General features: G+C 40.6%; 1 protein-coding gene across 3 annotated transcripts; it reads right to left on the minus strand.

Moving 5' to 3' along the window:
- Positions 1 to 1,034: 1,034 nt before the first annotated feature.
- On the minus strand, positions 1,035 to 20,233 carry LOC145638756 (uncharacterized). Of its 3 annotated transcripts, none has more exons than XM_081689766.1 (6): positions 19,856 to 20,233; positions 18,270 to 18,612; positions 4,495 to 4,766; positions 4,098 to 4,294; positions 2,697 to 3,140; positions 1,035 to 1,467 (listed from the first exon to the last, which is right to left on the minus strand). In XM_081689766.1, exons 1-5 carry the CDS (start codon positions 20,046 to 20,048, stop codon positions 2,706 to 2,708), a joined length of 1,440 nt encoding a protein of 479 aa, XP_081545892.1. In that variant the 5' UTR covers positions 20,049 to 20,233; the 3' UTR covers positions 1,035 to 1,467; positions 2,697 to 2,705. The 3 variants fall into 3 exon arrangements, with proteins under 3 accessions (XP_081545892.1, XP_081545891.1, XP_081545890.1); XM_081689765.1 differs by having other exon boundaries at positions 2,666 to 3,140; XM_081689764.1 differs by lacking the exon at positions 1,035 to 1,467 and having other exon boundaries at positions 2,606 to 3,140.
- Positions 20,234 to 26,551: the final 6,318 nt, after the last annotated feature.

The raw sequence follows: 26,551 nt of genomic DNA on the forward strand, positions 1-26,551 counted from the left end.
TGAAGATAAGTGTCGAATAGAGTATCCTCCATGGCATTGAGAATGTGGTCGTGACAGATGAAATTGTCGTTTTCATGCTTCAGCCTTGCACGACTCTGAGCCACGGTTTCATTCTCAACCTCTTGTGGTACTTCCTGAGTCAGAACATACGCCACATTAAGCAAGAAGTGAACCTTCTTCTGCCAGCGCCTAAAATTGCCTCCATCGAACCTGTCAAGTTTGACAAAATTCGTAGCCATGTCTTTCATTGTTGATGCCATATTTCAAAAGTAACGTTTTTAGATTGTTGGTAGAAAAATTGATTGGAACAACAAAAACAAATAATGGATCTAGGCGTGTACGAAGAACACTTTCCTAAAAACGTTATTCGCCCCACCGTACTAACAAGGCTATGATGAACACGTTTTTGGAATACAAAGATATACACTCAAGAGCGTTTAGTACTAACGATCATGAGACCCTAGAGTTTTTGGGGAAAACAGAGAAAAGAGGAGAAGAACAGGATGAACGTCCATTCATCCATAATTGATCTTAAATAGATCAAATATTGGCAGTTATCCGAAAAGATAAGAATGAACAGTTATGATAATTGTAACTGTTCAATTTACATTTAATTAAATATTAAATAATATATAATTAAATAATCAGAGTTCAAAATAAACCGACAAAAATTAATTATCGTATTAGGCTTTTAATTTCCGTGTCCGTGTCAAGTGGCTAAGTGCTAAGTCTTTGATTATAAATATATATAAGCCACTTAGCCCACTTTTCCAAAAACACCACTTAGCCCATTTCATAACTCATATCTAATTGTTTACAATATAAACAATACATTCCCTTCTTACTTTTTCCATGTGGGATAACATCTCACACATAACATTATTATTGGAAATATTCCAACATATTGAACAACCAATCAAGAAGAAGCAAGTACATATTTCGTTTTAGCTTTCAAAGACACTTAAAATTCTTAGCAAGTAATAAAACACATACTGTACATCATATTAGGTTCAAAACATGAATATGAAGCTGAACTGGCTGAACATATTCTGAAAGTGGACTAGACTCAGGAGTCTAGTTCGAAATTCCATTATTCTTACTAATGTAACATTACACTTATTTTAATAGTTGAAAGTAGCTACCTAAAGAACAAGAAGACATAAAAAATAAGGTATTACATTAACAAAAACTGAAACCTGAGAATTGCGAAGAAACACAAGGCTTGAATAGACGCTTGACATTGATGCACAAGGCTTTGATACGGGCTTTTATTAGATGACGACATTTGAAGCACCTGAGCGTACTCCTGACCATCATTCTTAACAACCACCTCTTGCTTCTCAAGTTCTCATCACAATACCTATCTTCATGGTTCATATCCTTTTTTTTTATAAGCCATCACTTCCTCTCTACCCCCTCTTGATAAATTATTGGTTCATTGATAAAAGATACCGTATCAATAAACATCTGGAAATATTTATAAAATAAATAAATAAATAAATAAATCTAACTTGAGACCATAACCGAAACGTATATTTCTAGTATAGAAAATTTATAGGAAAAACAATGATACTCCATAGTAAACAAACACAAATTAACAGATAAACAAGCAAAGATCTTCACAGGTAATTTTAATTCTTAGGGCTAACCAGTTTGGTTGCATGCTACATTTTGAGGATCTTCTCAACTTTCTTTCCCTTAATTTGAAAAGGAAAAAATGTCGAAAATAAGTCAAATTTTACGCAGATTGCTCAAAATAAGTCAAACTTTTGATTAGCAAAGAATAAATTGACCATTGGTACCCAATAACTTTAAATGCGCATTATTACTTTTAACCTGCTATGAAAGAGGTAGCAGGTCCCCATCCCACCATAAGACACCCCAGCCAAACTACCACCAGCACACCACCAGACCCTCACTGCCCTTCCCTACCACCATTTCAACCACCACCGTCACCAAAACTGCCACAAGCACCAAAGTAAAACCCCACCTCTGCATTTTTCAACCCCAAATTCTACCCAAACATCCTCTTCAATCTTCCACCAAGCCACACTCGTCATTCTTAAACCTCTCATCCATCAAGACCACCACCTTTGGCCAACCATAAACCCTAACCAAAACTTTAAAAAAAATGGGAGCAAGAGAGTTGTCAGCAAAATTAATATCACCACCATCCTCACACCACATGTCACCAAAAACACACACACGAAAATCCCACCAAGAACAATCACCACTATTTGTGACGTCTTACAATGGTATTCAGTAACCATGTTCCATGGCCAAATCTCTATCTCCCACAATTATTGTCCTTCCTCTTCTTTTGATTTGACAATCTGGGTTTTTCTCAAAACCTCAAAAAAAAGTCAAACCCTTTCATCAATTCATTTAAATTGGCGCTAAAGATGGATGTTGTTTTGGTTTAACATATGGTGGGTGATTTGATGATGGTTAAACCAATATTCTTTGGTGGCGAAGACGGTAAAAGAGAGACAATGGGAGGAGAGAGAGATGAAAGAAGACCGGGGCAATGGAGAGGAAGAGAAACAATGGGGGCGCCGGTGGAAGGGGGTGGAGGCTATGGAGAAGAGAGGGAGAACAATGGATATCAGGATATGTATGTCCCACTAAATCTTTAAACAAGAAGAAAAAATAAAAACAAACAAACCTCAACCATGCTTTAACAACACGAGCATAACCTGGCTTAGCTAGTTTCGAGCCCTTTTCAACAGTAAACGCAATGAGAAGAAACCGAGAGCAAAAGTCTGCAAAAACCAGCCTCTTGCATTAGCAGGGTCCACTTTTTTTGCAAGGTGCCAAGCGTATAAGCTCTCTACAACATGTGCGCCTACAGCTAAAAAGGTAATTATCCGGATAACACGCATTGATCGGTAAAAGAAGAGAGCTAGAGCTTTAATGGGTGACAGAGGACCAAAATCTGGAAAGAGAGCAACAGCAATTAGAGCAGACATTCCAAGCACGCTGAATATCCACGCATATATTGTAGGTCCATCCAGGCTTCTCCTCTTCGTATCTTTCCAGTATGAAATTGTCGCTGCCATGCCTTCCTTTGGGCTCACCATCGGAAAGTAACCCAACTCCTGCTTAGCTTTTAGCGACGAGAAATAATGTGTAACACCAACCTGTCACGGGACATGAATTTGCAAATTCATTATTATAATGCACGCTTAGATTTAATGGATCAAAAATGATAAGGCGACAGATAAGATTTGTAACTTCACACAGCTACACAAGGATATTGACACAAAGAAAAAGGTCAATAGGAGACAGATTTGATCTTTTTTGTCAGCATCCTTTTCTCTGCTTGACAATTCTTGTTACTTATTGTAGTATAGGAGGAAAATTATAGAGAAAACACTTTATACTCTCCCATATAGTGTTTCTACAGTATCAATACAGCATACTGTGAAGTTTTTTAGATAGATGAAACATTGTCTTATAACATAGGACATCCTCTTCAATTCCATTCAGATGATGATATCACCGTTCAATTAGCCATTAAAAATTGAGATATAAAAATCTTGAATCACAATGCGTATAAAAATTCTGACATTTATATTAAGTACTGTAGTACTTGTACATTATTTTTCCTGATAATTTTAAACAAAATAAGTAAATAAAATCAGCTTATAGTTAGGGTTTGATCTTGAAATATAAAATCAACAGTTAGAGAGAGTCGCACAAAGTATTAAGTTTAGGAAAAACACTCAAAGGCGGCATTAAGAGGGAACGAGTTCGTTCTTTTAATGAAGTACTATGTTTTTCAATCAACCCTATTGTTCTTTTTTGAAAAATCAACCCTATTGTTCTGGTAGAGTGTATAATAATGTTTTTTTTTTTTTTTCCAGCATACAGATGAGCTTAATTTCTCCTTTTACACAATATTATGCAGTCATGCAGTGAAAGTCCTATAACTCAACACCTTAACCAGGAATATTAATTTTTAGTAACTCATATCAAACTCCAACAGCGTAATACGAAGCAGCAATTAAAGGTCTAAGGTCTCAGGTTTAAAAATACATGATTTGGTATCTCCAAGGAATGAAGGAAAATTAACAGCGTAAGATTAGAATAAAGACCTTGTATACTTCAGCAGGTAGAATTAATGGATGTGGAATCCATGATTTGTTAAGCCATGGGTATAAAATGGTATAGAAAAACCAAAACATATTTCCAAGCACAAGAGCCGAGGATAAAGTCAATGAGGTCTTTGGTAGATCATAATCCAGGCTCCTCAAGAGAGGTCGGATGAACTCAAAAGTATTGACTGGACACCCTGCAGATCAAAAGTTAAAATATTATAACTCTATATCAACCAAGCAAAATATAAGCAGTGCTCAGATTTAGTATGAAAAGCAAGAAAAGGCAGGTTACATTGTAGCCGATTTAAGAGCAGGAAACTTTATCAAGCAAGCCAGAGGTGTTCTACAAAATGATTGCTAAATTATCAGTATCTAGACAAATTATACAAATTACCATCAGAGATGAAGTATGACTGTCCAGCTGCTACTGGGCATCCCTCTCTCCCAGGAATATCATCTAAAAGCCCCATACTTGCCAATAGAAGAGCCAATACAAGATTATCCACATAAACCCAGTCTGATTTAATAGTTGGATCACCAACTTTAAATAACAGAATACCTAACTTTGCATTATTCACTATCCTTGGGAAGTGTCTGTCTTCACCAGGTCCATAGATAGCAGCAGGACGAATAGCACAGGTGTAAAGATGTTCACTGTTTTTTTCCCTGAATGACAAAGAAGGATAAATTGTGAAGCATAATTACATTCAAATCTATTACCACAAACTTGTCAATTCCTAGCATCAACAAAACATCTATATACCCAACTAGAGAAAAGATCACTCTCAGAAAAGCTATGACTAACCAACTCTAAATTTACTCATTTTCACTTCAAGGCAAGCAATTCCTTAAAAATAGTTACAGTTTGGATGTTTATATATTCTCAAAAGGTCACCAAGAATTGCTTCGAAATGCATTCCAGGAACGGAAAGTCAAAGTATACAATCAAGGAACCCTTCAACTGCTCCACTCAAAGACTCCTTCAGAACTTTTGTGTACTTTTTATCTGATATAAAGTAATAGTCTAGTCAGTTGCTATCTTCGGATCAAGGGTTATACTCATTGCACCTAGTAGGTGTAGGTGTAAGGCTAAATTGCAAATATCTAGCTGTAAGACCCTTATTGGGCCATGTACGACATGTCGTGTCTAGGCAAAGGCACACTGGTAGCTTGGCTCGGCGCTAGGCTATGTACATAGTATTATACGACCCTGTGGTGTGGTTGATGATGAGTGGCATTTTTGCCACTCTTTTATCCCTTTTTCTCTATGAATTCTCCCCTCATTTGCACTTATTTGAGCCTTTTCAAAGCGTTTTATCTTCGTTTTTGTGATGCTTTGTTATTTCTCGTGTCCCCGCCCCCCTTTTTCTTTCTTGATCTCTTTCCTCTACTATTTTGCTTATATTGTGTATGAGTGTTTGATCAGGTTGAATGGAAAGCTTGCATTACCTTCCCTGAGGCTTCGCTTATACTTCGGAATGCTTTGGAATAGGTGAAGAGTGGAGCATGAAGTGATTGTGGAGAACCGAATAAGACTAAAGGAGCGGCCTGTCACGTGCTTACTCTTTCCCTAAGTCCTTTGCTCGCGTCCTACTAGAATTACCCCCGCAACTCTAGTCAAGGATCCCCGAAGTACCCAATCCCGTTAGTCGCCGATCTCTTCGATCAATTGGGCAAAGCCAGATACTTCTCTAAACTCGATCTCAGGTCGGGGTATTGGCAAGTGCGCATCGCCGAAGGCGACGTGCGTCACTCGCTATGGGTCATTTGAGTTCTTGGTGATGCCTTCACCAACGCGCCGGCTACTTTTTGTACTTTAATGAACAAGATTTTCCAGCCATTTCTTGATAAGTTTGTCGTCGTCTATCTCGACGATATTGTCCTGTATAGCGACCTAACAAGCCATTTGGAGAATTTGAGACAGGTGTTTCAGGTGTTACAAGAGAACGAGTTATATGTCAAAAAGGAGAAGTGCTCGTTTGCTCAAGAGGAGGTGTCTTTCTTGGGGCACCACATCCGGGCCGGAAAGATTATGATGAAGCATGACAAGGTGCGCTCCATCATCGAATGGGAGGAGCCCAAGAATGTGTCGGAGCTACGCTCATTCCATGGGTTAGCAAACTATTATCGGCGATTTATCGAGAGTTATTCAGCTCGGGCAGCACCGTTGACAGACTTGTTGAAGAAGAAAGTGCAATGGTGTTGGAGTGAAAAGTGTCATAAGGCCTTTGATGATTTGAAGAAAGCAGTCACCAATGAGCCCCGTATTAGCTCTGCCCGACTACAACAAGCCGTTCGAGCTTCATACGGATGCTTCAGAGGGTGTGCTAGTACAAGAGGGGAATCCCATTGCCTACGAATCTCGCAAGTTCAATGATACCGAGAAGAGGTATCCTGTGCATGAAAAGGAGATGACAGCCATCATACATTGCCAGCAGATAGTGCCTCCAAATACGCAAGCAATGTATGATGGTTGTCATCTCCTTTTCATGCCCAGGATACCTCTTCTCGGTATCGTTGAGCTTGCGAGATTCGTAGGCAATAGGATGCCCCTCTTGTACTAGCACACCTCTCTGAGGCATCCGTATGAAGCTCGAATGGCTTGTTGTAGTCGGGCAGAGCTAATACGGGCTCATTGGTGACTGTTTTCTTCAAATCATCAAAGGCCTTATGACACTTTTCACTCCAACACCATTGCACTTTCTTCTTCAACAAGTCTGTCAACGGTGCTACCCGAGCTGAATAACTCTTGATAAATCGCCGATAATAGTTTGCTAACCCATGGAATGAGCGTAGCTCCGACACATTCTTGGGCTCCTCCCATTCGATGATGGAGCGCACCTTGTAATGCTTCATCATAATCTTTCCAGCCAAGAAAGACACCTCCTCTTGAGCGAACAAGCACTTCTCCTTTTTGATATATAGCTCGTTCTCTTGTAACACCTGAAACACCTGTCTCAAATTCTCCAAATGGATTGTTAGGTCGTCTCTATACACGACAATATCATCGAGATAGACGACGACAAACTTATCAAGAAATGGCTGGAAAATCTTGTTCATTAAAGTACAAAAAGTAGCCGGCGCGTTGGTGAAGGCATCACCAAGAACTCAAATGACCCATAGCGAGTGACACACGTCGCCTTCGGCGATGCGCACTTGCCAATACCCCGACCTAAGATCGAGTTTAGAGAAGTACCTGGCTTTGCCCAATCGATCGAAGAGATCGGCGACTAACGGGATTGGGTACTTGTTCTTCACTGTGAACTTGTTCAACGCCCGATAGTCGATGCACATTCGCAAGCTCCCATCATGCTTGCGTTGAAATAGCACAGGTGCTCCATAGGGCGCCTTGGAAGGCCTGATGACTCCGGACTCCAGCAGCTCCTCGAGTTGCTTCCTTAGCTCTTCGAGCTCTGGTGGGGCCATCCGGTATGGTGCCATGGCTAGAGGCCTTGCCCTTGGTGGTCGACTTCCCTTCTAGGAGGAAGTCTTTTGGGTAGCTCCGAAGGCATGACGTCCTTGAACTCTTCAAGAACTCCGAATACTTCCGTTGGAACCTCACCCCCTTGAGGCTCCTCTTCTACCAGTGTGGCCAAGATCGTCCGTTGCCCCTTCTTGACTCCTTTCTTCAGCTACAAGCAGAGATCGTCTTGGCTTCCACCTCTTCTCGAGTAATCGGGATGGACCACTCCCGTTGTTCTTTTGCAATAGTCATGGTTCCACCCCTTCCGAATGCAAACAGTCTTACCGTGTCAAGGAACTGAAGCCCCAACACCATTGGATAATCATCTATGTTTATTACGGTAAGATCGATGGTACCCTCCCATTCTCCCAAACGAATGGGTACCTTGCTAGCTACACTATGGATTGGGGTTGGCTTCGAATTCACCGTCTTCAAGGACCCGGCCTTCTTGCGAACTTAATCCCTAATCTTGTAGCTTCTTGAAGAGCAATAAAGTTATTGGTGGCACCCGTATCAATGAGTGCTTTGGAGGCCTGCCCATTCACCTTGGCCTCTGCAAACATAAGAAATGGTTTTGTACGGGGCAGCATACTTACCTTGGCTAGGCTCTCACTCGGTGTGACCATTGTAGCCTTCATGCAGCACAAACGCATAGTCCCCATATGCGCCTTGTTCCCTAACGATTCCCCGGATGAACTAGCGATCAAAGCGTTGAGCTTTGGGGCACTCCCTAGTCCAGTGCGGCCCTCCGCACAAGAAGCAGCCCTGTTTTGCCTTGCCATCCGAAGACTTATCTTTCTCCCTGCTTTTGTCATTCTTCTCGGATGGCTTGCCCCCATTGTGGCTGCGGTCGGTGGGTTTGGCTCCCCCACCTTTCCCCTTGCCACCGCTACTTGACTTGCTGCCCTTGTCCCTCATCGAGTCTTGTTTGTAGTCGTACAAGGACTTGGCCACAGCAATAGCATCCGCAAGAGTTTGAATGTTGCGACGTTTCAACTCCTGTTGTGCCCACCTCTGTAGCTCGTCCATGAAGTAAAGAAGTCGGGTTTTCTACGGCATCTCTGTTACTTCCAGCAAGAGCGAAGTATACATACTCTTTGATGCTTCAGCCTTCGCAGCTTCTTCATGGCAATCTCCTCCGCGTTCTCCGGAAGTCTGCTTTGAACTCGTCCCAAGGTACTGAGTGAGACTAGTCCCTTCTTGATGTCGGATTCCCGCCTTCTCCACCATAAAATGGCGTCCTTAGCCAAATACATTGTAGCGGTGCTTATCTTCTTCGCATCATCCCTTAGATGCAACGCGTCGAAGTACCTTTTGATGCTCCACAGGAAGTTATCTAACTTCCAAGCATCCCTCTTTCCATGGTACTTCGGTGGTTCGGGCACCTTGATTTTAGGTCCCTCCCGAACTGTGGCGCCCACGGTCAATGCCGACTTGCACAACACCACGTCGGCTTATAGGGAGTTGATTTTCTCCTTCATAGAGCCTAGCTCCTTCATGAAGGTGTCCTTGAGTTGAGCCATCTCTGACCGAATAGCATCGGCCATCTGGTTGACTAGGAGCTGTGTCCCATCCTTCATCTTTGTCGTATCAGACTCTAACTCTTGGACCCTTGTTTCGAGTCCCTCGACATCTCCCTCGATGCCATCCACCCTTCTTGGGAGTTCACCAACCAACTGCCGAAGGCTGTCGTGGTGATCAGCGATGGAGCACTCCAAGGAAGCCACCTTTTCCTCAAGCAATGAAGTACGACTTACCTTCTTGCTTGTTTGTGGTTCCTCTACGGTCGAGCCAAATGTTTCCTTCGGCTGTGCCATCGTCCACTCCGCACCTAACCTTGTGTCGTCACCTGCTTAACCACAGACCGCCCCTACGATCGACGTTGCTCTGATACCACTTGTCACGTGTTGACTCTTTCCCTAAGTCCTTTGCACGCGTCTTACTAGAATTACCCCCGCAACTCTAGTCAAGGATCCCCGAAGTGCCTTAGCTATGCTAAGTACGATGCTACAAGTTAAGTGAGAAAGCTTGGAAAATGGCTAAGTGAGCAAGTAAGTAAGTGAATTAAGAGAGATTGCTTTGAAAGTGCTTTGTATTGCTTGAGAGAAGATTACAAGTGACTGAATGAATTTACAAAATGAGGGAAGGTCCCTATTTATAGGCCTCCCAAGTGACTAGAGACTTCTACTCTAGAACCTTCTAACCTCCTCAAATGGAGGGTCCTAGAAGCTTACTTCTCTAGAGCTTTCTACACAATTCTAAGTTACAACTCATATGTACATCTTTCCGGAGTATTCTACACTACTCTAGAGTTACAAGAATGTACAAGAGCAACCTAGAAACTTCCAGACCTCTCCTTGAAATTCTGGCTGCACCATCGTGTTCATTGGGTCTAAAAACAGTGGACAGCCAAGTTTGGGCTCATTTGGGATTCATTTGGTCTCTTAAATGACCCATTATTGTGTTACTGTAAATGCGGTGTTCACTAGTATTTCACCAAGGGTGTTAAATAAAGCTCTTTAGGGGGAAGGTGCTTACCAGCACCCATGGGCATCTCCCTTGGCCCAAGTTGCTGCCTACCGCCCATACGACCGCATTGACGCTATCAAGGGTGTGGGACATGAGTCGTGACAAGCCGCTCACCCTTTTAGAAGCCCCCGCCCCTCTCGAGGCTTTTTCTCACTCTCTTCAACAGACTAGAGGAGCGGTCTGTCACAACTCAAGCCCCACACCCATAAAGGCAGCAAGCAACGTCACTTGGGCACTAGGCAACAGTTCGGGCCAAGGGAGTTGCCCATGGGTGCTAGGAAGCACCTCTCCCCTAAAGAGCTTTATTTAGCAACCTGCTTCAAATCCTAGTGAACACTCAAGTGACAGTAAATAATGGGCCATTTGGGGGCCCAAATGAAGTCCAAACGGGCTGAAACTTGGGGGCCCACCGTTTTTGGACCCAATGAAGATGATGGTCGAGTCAGATTTTGGAGATGGGTCCCACATTGTACCAGATTGCGCTACAAGGTTCGTGAGCCTTCCGGAAGCTTCTAGAATCTTCTAGAGCAATCTTGTACATTCTTTGTAAACTAGAGTAGCCTAGATCTCTCCCGAAACATGTTCATAGAGAGGAGTAGAGTAGAATGGTGTAGAACTCTCTAAAGTAGCCTTGTTCTAGAACCCTCCATTTGAGGAGGTTAAGAACTTTCTAAGCTAGAACTCTGGGAGCACTATAAATAGGCTGCCTCCCCCTCATTTGTACATGTCCACACATTTGTAAACTCTCTCAAGCAATACAAAGCATCCTTTAAGCAATCTTTCTAAGTTCTCTCTTGCTTGCTCATTTAGCCATTCTCTAACTTACTCACTTAACTTCAAGCATCGTACTTAGCCTAGCTAAGGTACTTTGGGGATCCTTGACTGGAATTGCGGGGGTAATTCTAGTAGGACGCGTGCTAGATACTTGGGGAAATAGTCAGCACGTGACACGTGGTATCAGAGCAACGCTGACCGTCAGGGACGGGCTGTTGCGGAGACGGTCTGTTGTGGAGTGAAGCTTTGTTGCGGTACGAGGTTAAGTGCGGAGGTGACAATGGCTCAACAGAAGGAAGTACATGGCTCAACCGTTGAAGAACCACAAACAAGCAAGAAGGTAAATCGCACTTCGTTGCTTGAAGAGAAGGTAGCTTCCTTGGAGATCTCTATCGCTGATCACCATGATAGCCTACGACAATTGGCTGACAGCGTTAGTGAACTCCCGGGAAGAGTTGATGACGTCGAGAAGGACGTTGAGGGACCTTAAACACGAGTCCAAGAGTTGGAGTCAGATACGGCGGAAATGAAGGACGGGACGCAGCTCCTAGTCAACCAAATGGCCGATGCTCTTCGGTCAGAATTGGCTCAACTCAAGGACACCTTCATGAAGGAGCTGGGCTCCATGAAGGAAAAGATCGAGTCTCTACAAGCCGACGTGGTGCTGTGCAAGTCGGCAGGGGGTGCCACGGTTCGGGAGGGACCTAAGACTAAGGTGCCCGAACCACCGAATTACCAAGGAAAAAGGGATGCTAGGGAGTTGGAAAACTTCCTTTGGAGCATCGAAAGGTACTTCGATGCAATGCATCTTAAAGAAGATGCTACGAAGATCAACACCGCTACAATGTATTTGGCTGACGATGCCATCCTATGGTGGAGGCGACGGGAGTCCGACATCAAGAAAGGGCTTGTCTCGCTCAACACTTGGGACGGGTTCAAGGCCGATTTCAAAAAGCAATTCTATCCGGAAAATGCGGAGGAGATTGCTGTGAAGAAGCTACGTGGGTTGAAGCATACGGGGTCAATCAAGGAGTATGTCAAGCAGTATACTTCACTCATGCTAGAGGTGACGGAGATGCCGGAGAAGACCCAACTTCTCTACTTTATGGATGGGCTACAAAGATGGGCGGAACAGGAACTGAAGTGTCGGAACGTTCAGACTCTCTCGGACGCTATTGCTGTAGCTAAATCCTTGTTCGAGTATAAACAAGACATGAAGAGGGACCGAAGCAGCAAGTCGAGTAGCGGTGGGAAGGGGAAAGGTGGGGGAGCTAAACCCACCGATCGCAGCCATAATGGAGGAAAGTCATCCGAGAAGCGGGACAAGGCGAAGGAAAAAGACAAGTCCTCGAATGGCAAGGCCAAACAAGGCTGCTTCTTGTGTGGAGGGCCGCCTGGCAGGGAGTGCCCACAGCGACAAAAGCTCAATGCTTTAATCGCCAGTTCGTCCGGGGAATCGTCGGGGGACGAAGCGCATATGGGGACTATGCGCTTGTGCTGCATGAAGGCTAAGGTGGTCACACCAAGTGAAAGCTTAGCCAAGGTAAGTGTACTGCCCCGAACGAAGCCATGTTTCATGTTTGTAGAGGCCAAGGTAAATGGACAGGTCTCCAAGGCACTCATTGATACGGGTGCAACAAACAATTTTATTGCTCTACAAGAGGCTAAAAGGTTGGGGATTGAGTTCGTCAAGAAGGTTGGGTCCTTGAAGACGGTGAACTCGAAGCCGACCCCAATCCACGGCGCAGCAAGGAAGGTACCCATTCGTTTGGAAGAATGGGAGGGTACCATCGATCTTACCGTGGTAGACATGGATGACCACTCATTGGTGTTGGGACTTCAATTCTTTGACACGGTAAGACCGTTTGCATTCGAAAGGGATGGAACGATGACAATTACAAAAGATCAAGGGGCATGGTCCATCCCGGTTACTCGAGAAGAGGTGGAAGCCAAGACAATCTCAGCAATGCAAGTGAAGAACGGTGTCAAGAAGGGACAGCCGACATTCTTGGCTACACTCAAAGAAGAGGAGCCTCATGGGGGTGAGGTTCCACCTGAAGTATGCGGAGTGTTACAAGAATTCAAGGATGTTATGCCTCCGGAGCTACCGAAGAGACTTCCCCCTAGAAGGGAAGTCGATCATCAAATTAAGCTGTAGCCTGGGGCAAGGCAGCCAGCAATGACACCATATCGGATGGCCCCACCGGAGCTGGAGGAACTAAGGAAGCAACTCAATGAGCTACTGGAGGCGGGATTTATCAGGCCATCCAAGGCGCCCTATGGAGCACATGTGCTTTTCCGACGCAAGCACGACGGAAGCTTGCGGATGTGCATTGACTATCGGGCCTTGAAAAAGATCACGGTGAAGAATAAGTATCCCATCCCGTTGGTCGCCGATCTCTTTGATCGATTAGGGAAAGCCAGGTACTTTTCTAAACTTGATCCAAGGTCGGGGTACCGGCAAGCACGCATCGCCGAAGGTGATGAGCCTAAGACGACATGCGTTACTCGCTATGGGTCTTACGAGTTCTTGGTGATGCCATTCGGCCTCACCAATGCCCCGGCTACATTTTGTACTTTGATGAATAAAATATTCCAGCCATTCCTTGATAAATTTGTCGTCGTCTATCTCGACGATATCGTCGTGTATAGCGACGACCTAACAAGTCACCTAGAGCATTTGAGGCAGGTGTTCCAGGTGCTATGGGAGAACGAGTTGTACGTTAAGCAGGAAAAATGCTCGTTCGCTCAAGAAGAGGTGTCTTTCTTAGGGCACCGCATCAAGGCTGGAAAAATTCTGATGGAGCATGACAAGGTGCACTCCATCAACGAGTGGGAGGAGCCCAAGAACGTCTCGGAGTTACGCTCATTCCTTGGGCTAGCAAATTACTATCGACGATTCATCAAAAGCTACTCAGCTCGGGCAGCACCATTGATGGACTTGCTAAAGAAGAAGGTGCAATGGAGTTGGAGCGAGAAGTGCCAAAGGGCCTTTGATGATTCGAAGAAGGCAGTCACCAATGAGCCCGTACTAGCATTGCCCGACTACAACAAGCCATTTGAGCTCCATACGGATGCCTCAGACTTTGCCATTGGAGGTGTGCTGATGCAAGAAGGGCATCCGATAGCCTACGAGTCACGCAAGCTAAGTGATACCGAGAAAAGGTATCCCGTGCATGAAAAAGAGATGACGGCGATCATTCATTGCTTGCGCCTTTGGAGGCACTACTTGCTTGGGAGTCGGTTTGTCATCTATACCGACAACGTTGCCACAAGCTACTTCCAAAATCAGAAGAAGATCATCCCCAAGCAAGCTCGATGGCAGGATTTCTTGGCAGACTATGACTATGTCATGGAATACAAGCAAGGAAAAGTTAATTTTGTCGCCGATGCTCTCAGCCGAAAGGCTATGCTTGCTGCGATTAGCAGCATCACAAGCTCCATCCTTAATCGGATCAAGGATGGCCTCCCCCATGACCCCACGGCCAGAGGACTGATGGAGTTGGCCAAGGAGGGGAAGACGCGAAAATTCAGGGTAGAGGATGGGATCCTCTACACCACCGGACGTCGGGTGTTCGTGCCTAAGTGGGATAATCTTAGGCGGGGCATTCTCAAGGAGTGCCATGATTCATTGTGGGCTAGACACCCGGCACTCTTGGAGGAGACTTATTTTTGGCCCCACATGAGGGATGATGTGGAGGCCTACGTGAAGACTTGTCTTGTGTGTCCGCAAGACAAGATTGAACAACGGGTGCCGGCGGGGTTACTTGAGCCATTGCCCATTCCGGAGCATCCTTGGGAGAGCATCTCTATGGACTTCATCTCAGCTCTTCCCAAGTCCGAGGGATGCGGTTCTATTATGGTAGTGGTGGACCGCTTCTCAAAGTATGGGACATTCATACCGGCGCCAAAAGATTACACAGCTGAGCAAGCCGCCAAGCTCTTCTTCAAACATGTTGTCAAGTATTGGGGCTTGCCAAGGAGTATAATCAGCGACAGAGACCCAAGGTTCACAGCCAAGTTCTGGACGGAATTGTTCAAGCTCCTTAGGTCAGGACTTCATTTCTCAACAAGCTTTCACCCGCAATCAGATGGGCAGACGGAAAGGGTGAATGCCTTGCTGGAGTTATATTTGAGGCACTATGTGAGTGCCAACCAACGAGATTGGGCTAAGTTCATGGACATAGCCCAATTCTCCTTCAACTTGCAACGATCTGAGGCAACGCAACAAAGTCCTTTTGAGATCGTCATGGGGCAACAACCCTTAAAGTCGAGAGAGTTCTTTGCCAACTAGAAGAAGAGAAAGAAAGTACTCGAAAGCAGGCGAGAAAGTGTGAGCTTACAGTGTTTTTTTATTTAAATAAACTTCCACCTCAAGCGGGTAGTTTGGGAACAGTGAAGCAGAACTTTTTTCCCCATGTGGGTACTTTTGTGGACTTCTCCACTTGCCAAGTTTTTAAATTATTGTGTACAATTTTAGACGTAATATTATGACGGACTCCGTATTTTTTTAGTGAAGTTCAAACTTTTTAGGGTTTATTAATTACTCCATCCGTTTTTAAATACTTGCTCCATTTCTATGCGCGGAGTTTTAGGAAAAATTGGAGAAAGTAATAAAATATGGAGGTAGTGGGGTAGGGGTAGAATAAAAAATTGTAAAAAAACAAAAGTAGTAGAGAGAATTGGAGGAGAGAGAATATGAAATAAAATATGATTTATCTTTTGGAGAAGTAACTCCCAATGTTTTTGACTTCGTTTCTAATTAGGATTTTTAAGCTTTGTATAAATACGTTTTGTTTAGTTTCGAGACGATTATCTCTTTCACTAGCTAAACTCTCTCTTACTTAGTTTTTAAGCTTAGACTTCTTTCTTGTTTCTCTCTCTACAACTCTTGGTTTATGCAATTCATTATTTCTGTTAATTTTGGTAACAATTTCTTCCCTTTTTACTTTCAGTAATTTAATTGTTTTAATTCATCCTGTCTTGTTTAATAGTTTTGTTTAGTTTAGATTTAATGATGGGTGAGTAGATTATTTTCAAGGGTTGTGGGGATCCATAAATAATATGAAGGGCTAAATTATTATTGTTGATTATCAATGTTTCATTAATTTCCTATTGATTAATTTAATGTTATGCAATTAGATTAGGCTTGGTTTAACTGTATAAGTTATGTAATATTAATTCGAGATTCGAGAGATGAGAATTGATGATTGGTTAATTTATAAATGGTTAAGTCAAGATTCGAGAGTGCAATTTAATATCGGTAGATTAGTTCTGTGATTGTTATACGTAGCGAAAGCCCTTTATGATCTGATTAATTATTGCATTATTGCATTGGTGATTGATTATTATTCTTTACCCTGGAATATTGTTTATTGGTGAAACTATACCCTAGGCTTTTATTCATTGATTTCTCCCTACTTTTATCTCCCTTAGTTTATTTTATCATATCTATAATTTGGTTATTTAATAACTTAGATTATTTTAATTAATTAGAAGTAGAAAGACTTGTTTCCCTATGGATTCGACCCTACTTCCCTATCGGCTTTAGCTAGAGGATTTAGAAATTACTTTTGATTAGGTGATACGACTTTAGCATGTCAATTTGTAAGACCCCTATTGGGCCATGCACGACATGGCGTGCCTAAGCAAAGGCACACTAGCAGCTTGGCTTGGTGCTAGGCTATGTACATCGTACTATATAACCCTATGGTGTGGTTGATAAGTAAATAAAGGCACTAGGGTGCTTCTATATGTCACTAGCGTGTTCACTAGTTTTTCAAGAGCCATATAAAGTTCTTTAGGGGGACAGTGCCTCCTATGGCTGGGTGTCGGCCATGGGAGCATCATTGGCTAAGGCAATGGTGCATGGTGCTAGCGTAGCAAGGGCTACCTAGACTATGGGCACAAGGTTAACTTGATGACTTAGTAGGCTTAGTGACTTGAACTTTGGTGCGGGCTTGGCTATGGCTGAGAAGCGACGTGTCGATTGGGATGTGGTAGAAGCGACGCGGTGCTTGTGGAGCAACGCGACGCATGCCAAGGGTCGTGTTGCTTGTGAAGCAGCACGATTGGTGCGATACAACATGATGCTTGTGATGTGTTGCATTGCTTGAGGCGGTATATCGGATGCGAAGGGGTGCACCGATTGGCGAGCGAGGTGAAGGTTGGTGAACTATGGTGATGGTCTATGGATAGGACGCTGCTCTTCACATTATGAGTGATGGTTCGTGGACAAGGAAATTTGGATGAAGTGAAGAGACACAAGGGATAGTTGTGACGATCCGTTATGTTTGGTAAGGATTGCTGACTTGGATTAGTGTGTACATAATTGCATGAGTGCCACTTAGCACACATGCGTGAATTCGCCTATGAGAGGGGGTTATCCTCCCTTGTTAAAGCCGGCAATTTCACCCAAACCCATAGATAATCGATCCACTCGACCCGAAAATATGGATAAAAACCCGATCAAAGGTGGATTATAAATGGATGACGAGTGGATCAGGTTGGATTCGGGTGGACCTTCATCCAACCTGTCACCCAATCCACCCATCCATCTACATATATATACTATTAGCCATTTAATACATATAAACAAATATTAAAATAAATAAAAAAAATATATATAGTATTTACTACATCTAGAAGCTACTGATATAATAGAAAATTAAATATAGTCTACTGTTTAATTCATTCATGGGGGTTAATATTAGTGGACTACTTTTCCAAATCTGATTTTTTAAAAAAAAAAAATTAGAATGCAAATAAAACTTGAATTTCACCCCATTAATCACCTGATCCCGATACTGATAGATGGATCGGATATGGGTGGAGTTTGGATCGGGTGACGATGGTTCGGGTGATGGATGGGCATAGGCGGATGGATGCGGATAGAGCATAATCCGACCTGTATCCGATCCATTGCCAGCCCTATCCCTTGTCTATAAATAGATGACCTTGGGGGCTTGTCCAAGAGATCCAAAAACTTGCGTGTAAATAGATTATTGTTGATATAATAAAAGTATGTTGTTGTGATAAATCCTAAGTGTTCTATTTTGTTCTTTATATTGTGTGTTCATATTTACATCAAGTGTTAAGTTAGGCTGGTTAGTACAATCTAACGCCATCACAGTAAATCAAAAATTCTTTGTGACACTATCAAAGGTACATTGTCATAGGTATTAGGGTCAAGGTCACTCGTTATGAATATACCAATGATTAAGAGGCGAAAAAACATAGACTTCAGGAATGATAGGCAAATTTAGCAAGCCTTTTTTGAATCATAAAAAAACAAATTATCATTCACAGTAAAAAGCGCTAAAACTTGGTGACATAATAGTGAAGATTATTCAGTGTCTAATGTTCTGCATCTTTGTACCTGCAGAGTACAAGAAGTTTCTCACCTGAAAGGGCGGCCATTGTACTTCAGGACCAGCTGTTCAGCAATTGATTTACTGCGTCCATAAGGATCAACATGGTCATCTAGAGGAAGATAAGGCAGAGTTTCATTGCCATTAATGATCTCTTTTCCCCCAAAAATAACATTGCAGGTACTCACATAGACAAGCCTCTTGATCCCAAAATCCATGCATGTATCCAGTATAAGACAAGTCCCATTTATATTAACCTCATCAATGCGACCAAATTGAAGCATTTCTTTTCCTGACATGCCATAGGAAGCAACATGGAAAACACAATCTGCCCCTTTTAGAGCCTTGTTGACATCCTTTTGACACGTAATGTCCCCTAAGGTACAAAAAACAATCATTGTTACAAGTACAGTGTGAAAAATCACAGAGTACTATAAAGAATGACAGTTCATTTATTTAAAAAAAAAAAAAAGAGGGGGGGGGGGGGGGGGGGGGGGGGTTCCTTTAGTAAGACTGCTGCACAATTCCAGGAGTCATTCTAAACTCTCAACAGAGGTTTGGGAAAATAGTAGGAAAAATGACAGATGATACTGAGCTTATCTCTTTCTCTCTTGTCCTATATAGTTTGCTTAATTTTGTTTCCTTTTCTAATACTTGTCTCATTACACCTGGATTTCCTAATTTCTACGATAGGATGTTTCACATGGACTCTGTTAAATGCTTATTGAGTGATACATATCATTCCATACATAGTATTAACTAATGCTAAAATTACTATAATATGCAGCTACTGATTTAATTGGCTGATTTAAACACGTTAAGCTGTACACTAGCAACAATGAGATGGAATTGTTATGAAAGTACTAAAAAAAATACAGATGATGATTCTGAATCCTGCATCACATAAAAGGTTAAAGAACTATTTCCTCGTTCCATATTATATAGCCACTAAGGCCTTGTTAGATTCAATTGATTTTGTCTTATTTAAGCATAAGTTCGTATAAATTCAGACAAAATATAATCATATAAGTTCAGGCAAAATACATTATTAGACAATTACAAAGAAAAAGCTCTTTTTTTTTTCTTTTTTTTTTTTGAACAAATCAGAGAATCTTAGACAAAACAAGTTCAAATTAGAAAAGTTTAGACCAGTAAGTTGATAAAATAGAGCCTAAAAAAACTTTCTCAAATTCAAATTATCAATCAATGCACTCTAATTTGTCCACCCAAAACATCAACACAACACTAATTGAAAGCTCGAAATACAATTACAATAACTTAATAATCTCGATTCATAAAGCGCAACGGAGACAGAGAGTAATATAATACTCCGTAGCAGATGTAATTAAAGAGCAGGATTGAAAAGAATACATTATGATTATGCAATTAGCATTGAAGAATCTTAAAAAGCATATTAATCAAACACACTTCATTTGATCCCTTAAAACAAGCATATTCTGCTAAATCCCCAAAAGCCCAACTCTCTAAAATCATTACGACAACAATTTCATCCGTATACTAGTAATTCCACAAAATCGAATAATTAATCAAGAATTGATGATCATTTATAGAATAACCAAAGTTAAAATTGAAGAGAAGAGTAGAGTAGAGTAGAATACCAGTGATGGAGACAAAGTTAGGGTGAAGAGACAATTGAGAAAACCAGGGAGAAGTTGAGCGGATATCAAGAGATCGAACATGGCGAGCACCTCGTCGGAGAAGTTCGAGACAGAGAGCTGCGCCGACGAACCCTAAACCTCCGGTGACCACCATCGTCTTCCCTTCGATTCCTTCATTCTCGCTCAAATGCATTTCTCTCTCCTCTAATTCTCTAGTATTCTGTACTAGTCGTCTACTACTAAGTTACTGTGTAAGTTGTGAGAATATGATACCATGAATCATGATCCCTCCTGTTTTATCAGAATAATGTGGACATCTGTTTCATTTCGACTTAATTACTCATTAATCTTAGACCTGCAATCAATCCATTCACCTATTCCAACATTAATTAATTCATCATTTTCTCATCGTGTATATGTAGCATAACGAGTACCTCGTGGTGTCGGATGCCTCCGTTTTTAAATACTTGCTTCATTTCTATTTTTTGCACTATTTATTTATCCTACTTTGACTAATGTTTGTGATTTATACATAAGAAAAAATATAGTTTTGTGAGTACTTGTTGGAATCATCTCAATGAATAGATTATTAATTTTTAATTGTTAGAATTTATACTTATTGATAATTAAAGATATTAGTGATCAAAGATTAGCATCGGCATGCGTGTCCAAAAGAAATGGAGCAAGTATTTAAAAATGAAAGGGGTAACGGCTTAGAAAGTAAAATTATTTCTAAGATCGGATTAATTTGGAATGTAAGTAAATACATTATTACTCATCGATTACTGTAATTTATATTTATTTCAAGTTAATATTACTCGTCGATCATATAATTAATGTTTATTTCAATTAAATAATTCTACATGTTTAGTTTAATCTTAGAGTCTGTTCACATTTACTAAACTGAGCTGCATTAAAACTGAACTGAACCTAACTAATTAGATTTAATTGGAGCTGAACTGAATTGATTGGAGCTGAACTGAACTGAACTGATTGGAGCTGAACCGAAATGAACTGAACTGAACTGAACTAATTGGAGCTGAACTGAACACAATTGAAATTAAGCTAAAGTGAACAGGCCATTAATCGTCTACAGTTATTTTTTGGGTGAAAATTACCAACAAGCAATTGACATTCTACCACTTGGGATCTAGAGTGTCTTGAAGGTACGTCTAACATTTAAGTATTAAGTAATCATTATGAAGATTACTAATTAAAGCAGATAGAGGAAATGAAGGGTATGGGCAAATAACAAAGTAAACCACATTGCCAAATGGGAGATATTATAAATTCAACATAGAGAAGCACACACAAAATGGTGTACTTCCCAAAAAGATAAGCTTAAACTAGACAATTGTTAGACACTACTATTGGGGAATTGGAGAGGATGATCAGCGATTTAAATACATAAAAGATGTACGCTAAGACTAAATTATTACACATTAAACTAAGAAGCGTATACAAAAATTGTAAAAAGATAAGTTTAGGCTAGACCATTGTTAGGCTACATGATAAAAGTATGATTACCGGCCTCCATCATTGTCGTTACTCTTGGAGAAGAGGATTAGGGGGGTTCACGGAAGACGTATGCTAAGACTAAACTAGTTTAGACAGCTAAGCCAAGGCTTCATCCTATACGAAAAACTAAAATAGAAATAACTCTATATGATGTGTTTGGTGATGATTCTATGCTTGATAAAAAGATAATTTATAGATTTATTATGGTGGCTGGCAGTTATATATTGTTTTTGGCGACTCTTCATTTTGATCATTTTCAACGTCCTTTACAAATGTCATGAAAATAAATCATTTTACAAATGTTAACCATTTTCAACTTCTTATTTTATAGAAATAACCACACATGTCATGAAAATAAATCATTTTACAAATGTTAACCACCCAATCGCTTTTGCAATTAGAAATAACTACTTTTTCAATTAAATAGTTGGTGCAATTATTATGATACTCTAATAAAAATATATATTAAATTGAAGCGAAGGAAATGAAGTATATTGAAACTATAAACTAAAGTATAAATCGAAATAAAATTTAGGAAATTTTGCGAAGAACTACCGTTTAAATGATTAGTTTTGGAAAAAAACTACCATTAATTTTTTTTTTTTAAACAACTACCGCAAAAACAAAAAAGTTTGAGTAGCACTACCTTGACAACTATTCCGGCGAGAACCTCCGGCACTGGGCCCCACGAATTACACTTTCCCTCCTAAAATCCCACCTGAATTGACGCATGTACTATAGATTGGATAATAAAGATTAATTGCCCCTAAAACCCTCAATTTTAATTTTTTTTCCCCAAGAACCCTAATTTGAAGATTTAATTGAGAAATTATGTCAATTAAAATGGGTAATGAGACATACATTACCTTAACTTGAGTTCGCCTAACATTTATCTTCATCTCTTGCTTGGAATTGAAAGCAATCAAGATATTAGGGTTTTGAATTTTTTTTAAACAAAGGCAAAAGGGGCAAATGAAGTTTATTAGTTAAATATAGAGGAGAGAGGAAAATTTTTTGGAGGGAAAGTGTAATTCGTGGGGCCCACTGTCGAAGATCTCGCCGGAATAATTGTCAAGGTAGTGCTACTCAAACTTTTTTTATTTTTGTGGTAGTTATTGTTTAGGGTAAACATACCCCTTACACGTGGTTCAATCCCATAGTGACACGTGCGTGGCCCAATTAAAGGGTGATACGTGTCCCAATGGGAAGATGACGCGTGTAATGAGCTCACAAAGAGCACCTGAAATAAGAGAAAAAAGGGTCTTTCTTACATCAGAGCCCAAATCCCGAGAAATCCTGTAGAAAACCGCAAAAAGGCGCCCCCAGGCAACACGTATCAATACTTGATTGCGCAGCCAATCAGGACACGGAAATTTAGGGCACAAACCCTAAAGGGGCACAAATTCTCACCCCTATAAATACCCCAATCATTTATGATGGGAGGGGTGGATTGTGACATAAAATTTATTAGAGCATTAAAACAGCTCCAACTTCTCTCTACTTTCTCTCTCTAGCTTTTCCGTTTCCGGTTACTAACTTAACCGTCGGAGGCGAATATTCAGGTAACGGAATATTCGTTGTTTTGCAGGTGTCAAGTCTCGTTGCCAGCAGTACGTGACTGATGTATCTATTTTATATAGTATTTTATCCTCGTCCCTTGGTCATAATTGATAGTGTTTTTGGCTCTTTAGAGCCACTTTTATTACTAATTGGTGTTTTCTAGGTAGTTTTGGTTGACTTTTGTAGGGAATTGCACTTTTGGAGCATTTTTCCGAGATTTTATGGAGCAACTACGAGCATTGGAGGAGCACGACCGTCTTTCATAGCCCAAGGCCGGTTAGAGCCATCGAACCGGTTATTAAATGCTTGGTACATGTGATACAGAGGCATTTGGACCGAGTATTCAAGACCCGAAGAGGGAATCCGGATTAGGCGAAGAATCGAGGCCCAATCGAGAAGTCCAAGTTGCAAGAAGATTGTGGCCCAGCCAAATTAGGCTCTGCCCGAAGGCGCGCCCGGCCGGGCGGGGCAGAACATAGTCGCAACATCCTTCGCCCCATCTCGCGCCCGGTCGGGCACGAGAGACGTCCATGATGAAGAAAAGGCGGGTCGATCGGGCGGTGTGGCGCACAACCGGGTGTGTGTCCCTGATGAAGTTTTAAGCGTCGTTTAGTTTGTTTTAGTTTAGGATTTTCTTGCTTAATATAAATACGTTTTTGTTAAGCAAGTTTAGCTCTCTTTCTCTTTTACTTCTATTATTCTTTCCCTTAGACTTTCTCTCTCTACTTAATTTTTAGATTATTTTCTCTCTCTACAACTTTATTCTTAACTTGTTCTTAATTCAACTCTTTAATTATATTCCGATTACTTTAGTAACGATTTCTTCTCCTTTAATCTTAGTTATTTATTTTATTTCTTTCATCATGACTTGTTTAATTGCTTTGTTTAGTTTAGATTTAATTATGTTTGAGTAGTTTTCTTTTTAGGGTTTATGGGGATCCATAAATAATACGAAGGGGTAATTCATTGTTGTTGATTGTCTGTAATACCCCGAATTTTAGAAAATATTTTGGAAAGTTTCTAAATTATTTAATTTGGAGCCAGAATGAATTTTAAATTTTGGCGCCAAATATAAGTACTTAATCAGTTGAATAACTAATTATTTTCGGATTTCTAAATTAATAATATAGGTTTAATTATCTTTTAAAGGTCGGTCCATATTTTATTATACTAACTATTTCAAGAGAAATATCTAATATACATTATGTATTTAACTAATTTTTATATTATCTAAAATATTTAATTATTTTATTATTATGATTTTGGTTTTTATTTAAAAATAAAAAAATAAAAAAAATAGAAATTTTTGTGAACGTGAGCTGATCATGTTTTTAAGAGTGATTTTATCACCTTAGTTTGTTAATGATTATTTAACTTAACCTCTAATTCTCTTCTTCACTATCTGATATGCCCATTTTATATAGTGTTTTACCCCCGTCCCTTGGTCGTTATTAGTAGTGTTTTTGGCTCTTTCGGGCCACTTTTATTACTAATTTGTGTGTTCTAGTGTTTTCGTAGTTTTAGTTGTATTTTGTAGGAAATTGCACTCTTGGAGCATTTTCCCGGGCTTTATGGATCAACTACGGAAGCTAGAAGGACGTGACCACTTTTGGAGCCCAGGATCGGTGAGAGCCGGTGATTAAAGGCTCGGTAATTGGGATCCCGAGGCATTTGGACCAAGTATTCGAGACCCGAGAGGAAATCCGGATTGGGCCGAGAAATCTAGCCCAATCGAAGTCCAAGCCTCAAGGAGAAGCAACCGCCCGATCGGGCTACCTCTAGCACGATCGGGCGCGGCAGGACTATTAGGCTGAGCGTGCTGAGGCGCGCCCAATCGTGCGAGCTTCTAGCACGATCGGGCGAGGTTGCTTGGGAAGAACGCGAAGAAAAAGGCGTGCCCGATCGGGCGGCCCTTCGCCCGATCGGGCGCGCGTTTCTGGAAGACCTGATTAAGTTTAGTTTTAATTCTCGTTTTAGAAAACGTTTAAATACGTTTTTGTACGGAATTATTAGATCATCTTCTTTCTTAGACTTTCTCTCTCTACTTAGGATCTTTTCTCTCTCTTAACTCTTCTCTCAACTCTTGTTCTTGATTATTTCCATTAATACAGATTAGTTTGGTAACGATTTCTTTTCTCTTAATCTTATTTCCCTTTATCATGACTTATTTTATTGCTTTGATTAGTTTAATTTCTACTATGTGTGAGTAGTCTATTTCTAGGGTTCATGGGGATCCATAAATAATATGAAGGGGTAATTTATTGTTGTTAATTATCAATGCTAGATTAATTTCCTATTGATTGATTTAATGCTCTGTGACTAGATTTGCGCAGATCTTTTATGCATGAGTTTAACAATATTGATTCGAGATTCGACAGATGAGAATTGATGTTTAGGTCTAGTTTCAATAAGCAGATTAATTTATAAATGGTTAAGTCGAGATTCGAGAGATGAGATTTAATACCGGTAAATTAATTATGTGATTGTAATACGTAGCGAAAGCCCTTTACAATCTGGTTGATTGATGCATTGATGATTGACTATTATTGATTATTGGTATTGCATGATAATTTCTTATTGAATTATTTTAACGTTTTACAATTGCGGCTTGTAAAAGTATAGCAATATTAAATTGATGAATCGAGCAGATGTTAATTTGATATTAAAGGCTATTTTCAATAAGAACTTAGATCTAGTAAATTGCGAGAGCCTTTTAGATCTATGTTGATTAATAAATTGCGAGAGCCTGTTAATCGTGTTATTTATGCAATATCAATGATTGATTACTATGTTTTACCCTGGAGTATTATTTATTGGTGAACCTATGCCCTAGATCCTTTTATTCATTGTTTTCTCCCTACTCTTAATCTTCGTAGTTTAGTTTCCTTTAATTACAATATATTGGTTACTTTATAATTTAGATTATAATAATTAATTAGGAGTAAAAAGACTTGTTTCCCTGTGGAGATCGACCCTACTTCCCTATCTACTGTAGTTAGAGGATTTAGGTATTTACTTTTGATTAGGGGATACGACTTTACCCTGTCACTATCTCATTTTGTTCCTATCTATCTTCCTTCTCCCAACCATATGTACTGTATATCCATTTAAATTTTCTTATCTTTTGACCCAACTATTAATCTAGACTCAATTTGATTCAAGTACCTTAACAACCCTTAAAACTTATCACATTTTCTAGTAATCATATCACACCTTAAGTTCTATCCTTTCTACACTCTCAACACTATAAATAGACCCTCAACCCTTCACAAATTCTTCACACCAAAAATACTTTACTCTACTCTCAATCTCAAGCCCTCCTCTATTCCTTTCTTGTGCTCAATTAAACACCGCAACCGCACCACCATTTCTATCGGCCATACACTACCCTTCTCTCGTCAACTTGTGCCGACCCATATTAATATCGTTGCCGCAAGCTAATTAAGGTGTCACACGCCCTTCTGCTTATTATTGTAACCTGACTCTTTTTATATCCATAATACTACTATTATTATTATTTTTTTTACTACTACTCTAAAGTTAATACTATTATACTTTTATTGATATTATGTAAAGTATAGCTTTAATGTACAAATTATACGTACTAAGAATCATCAT

Source organism: Chenopodium album, chromosome 7 (assembly GCF_948465745.1).
Source record: "Chenopodium album chromosome 7, dcCheAlbu1.1, whole genome shotgun sequence".
Classification (NCBI taxonomy): Eukaryota; Viridiplantae; Streptophyta; class Magnoliopsida; order Caryophyllales; family Amaranthaceae; genus Chenopodium; species Chenopodium album.

Bases quoted from the DNA above. Each gene is read 5' to 3' on its own strand.
- LOC145638756 (XM_081689766.1), bottom strand. From the start codon at position 20,048: ATGCATTTGAGCGAGAATGAAGGAATCGAAGGGAAGACGATGGTGGTC. The intron at 4,767-18,269 runs GTGAGAAACTTC...TTTGTCATTCAG, and splicing joins TACAATGGCCGCCCTTTCAG to GGAAAAAAACAGTGAACATC. The intron at 3,141-4,097 runs GTCTTTATTCTA...GTCCCGTGACAG, and splicing joins TACCTGCTGAAGTATACAAG to GTTGGTGTTACACATTATTT.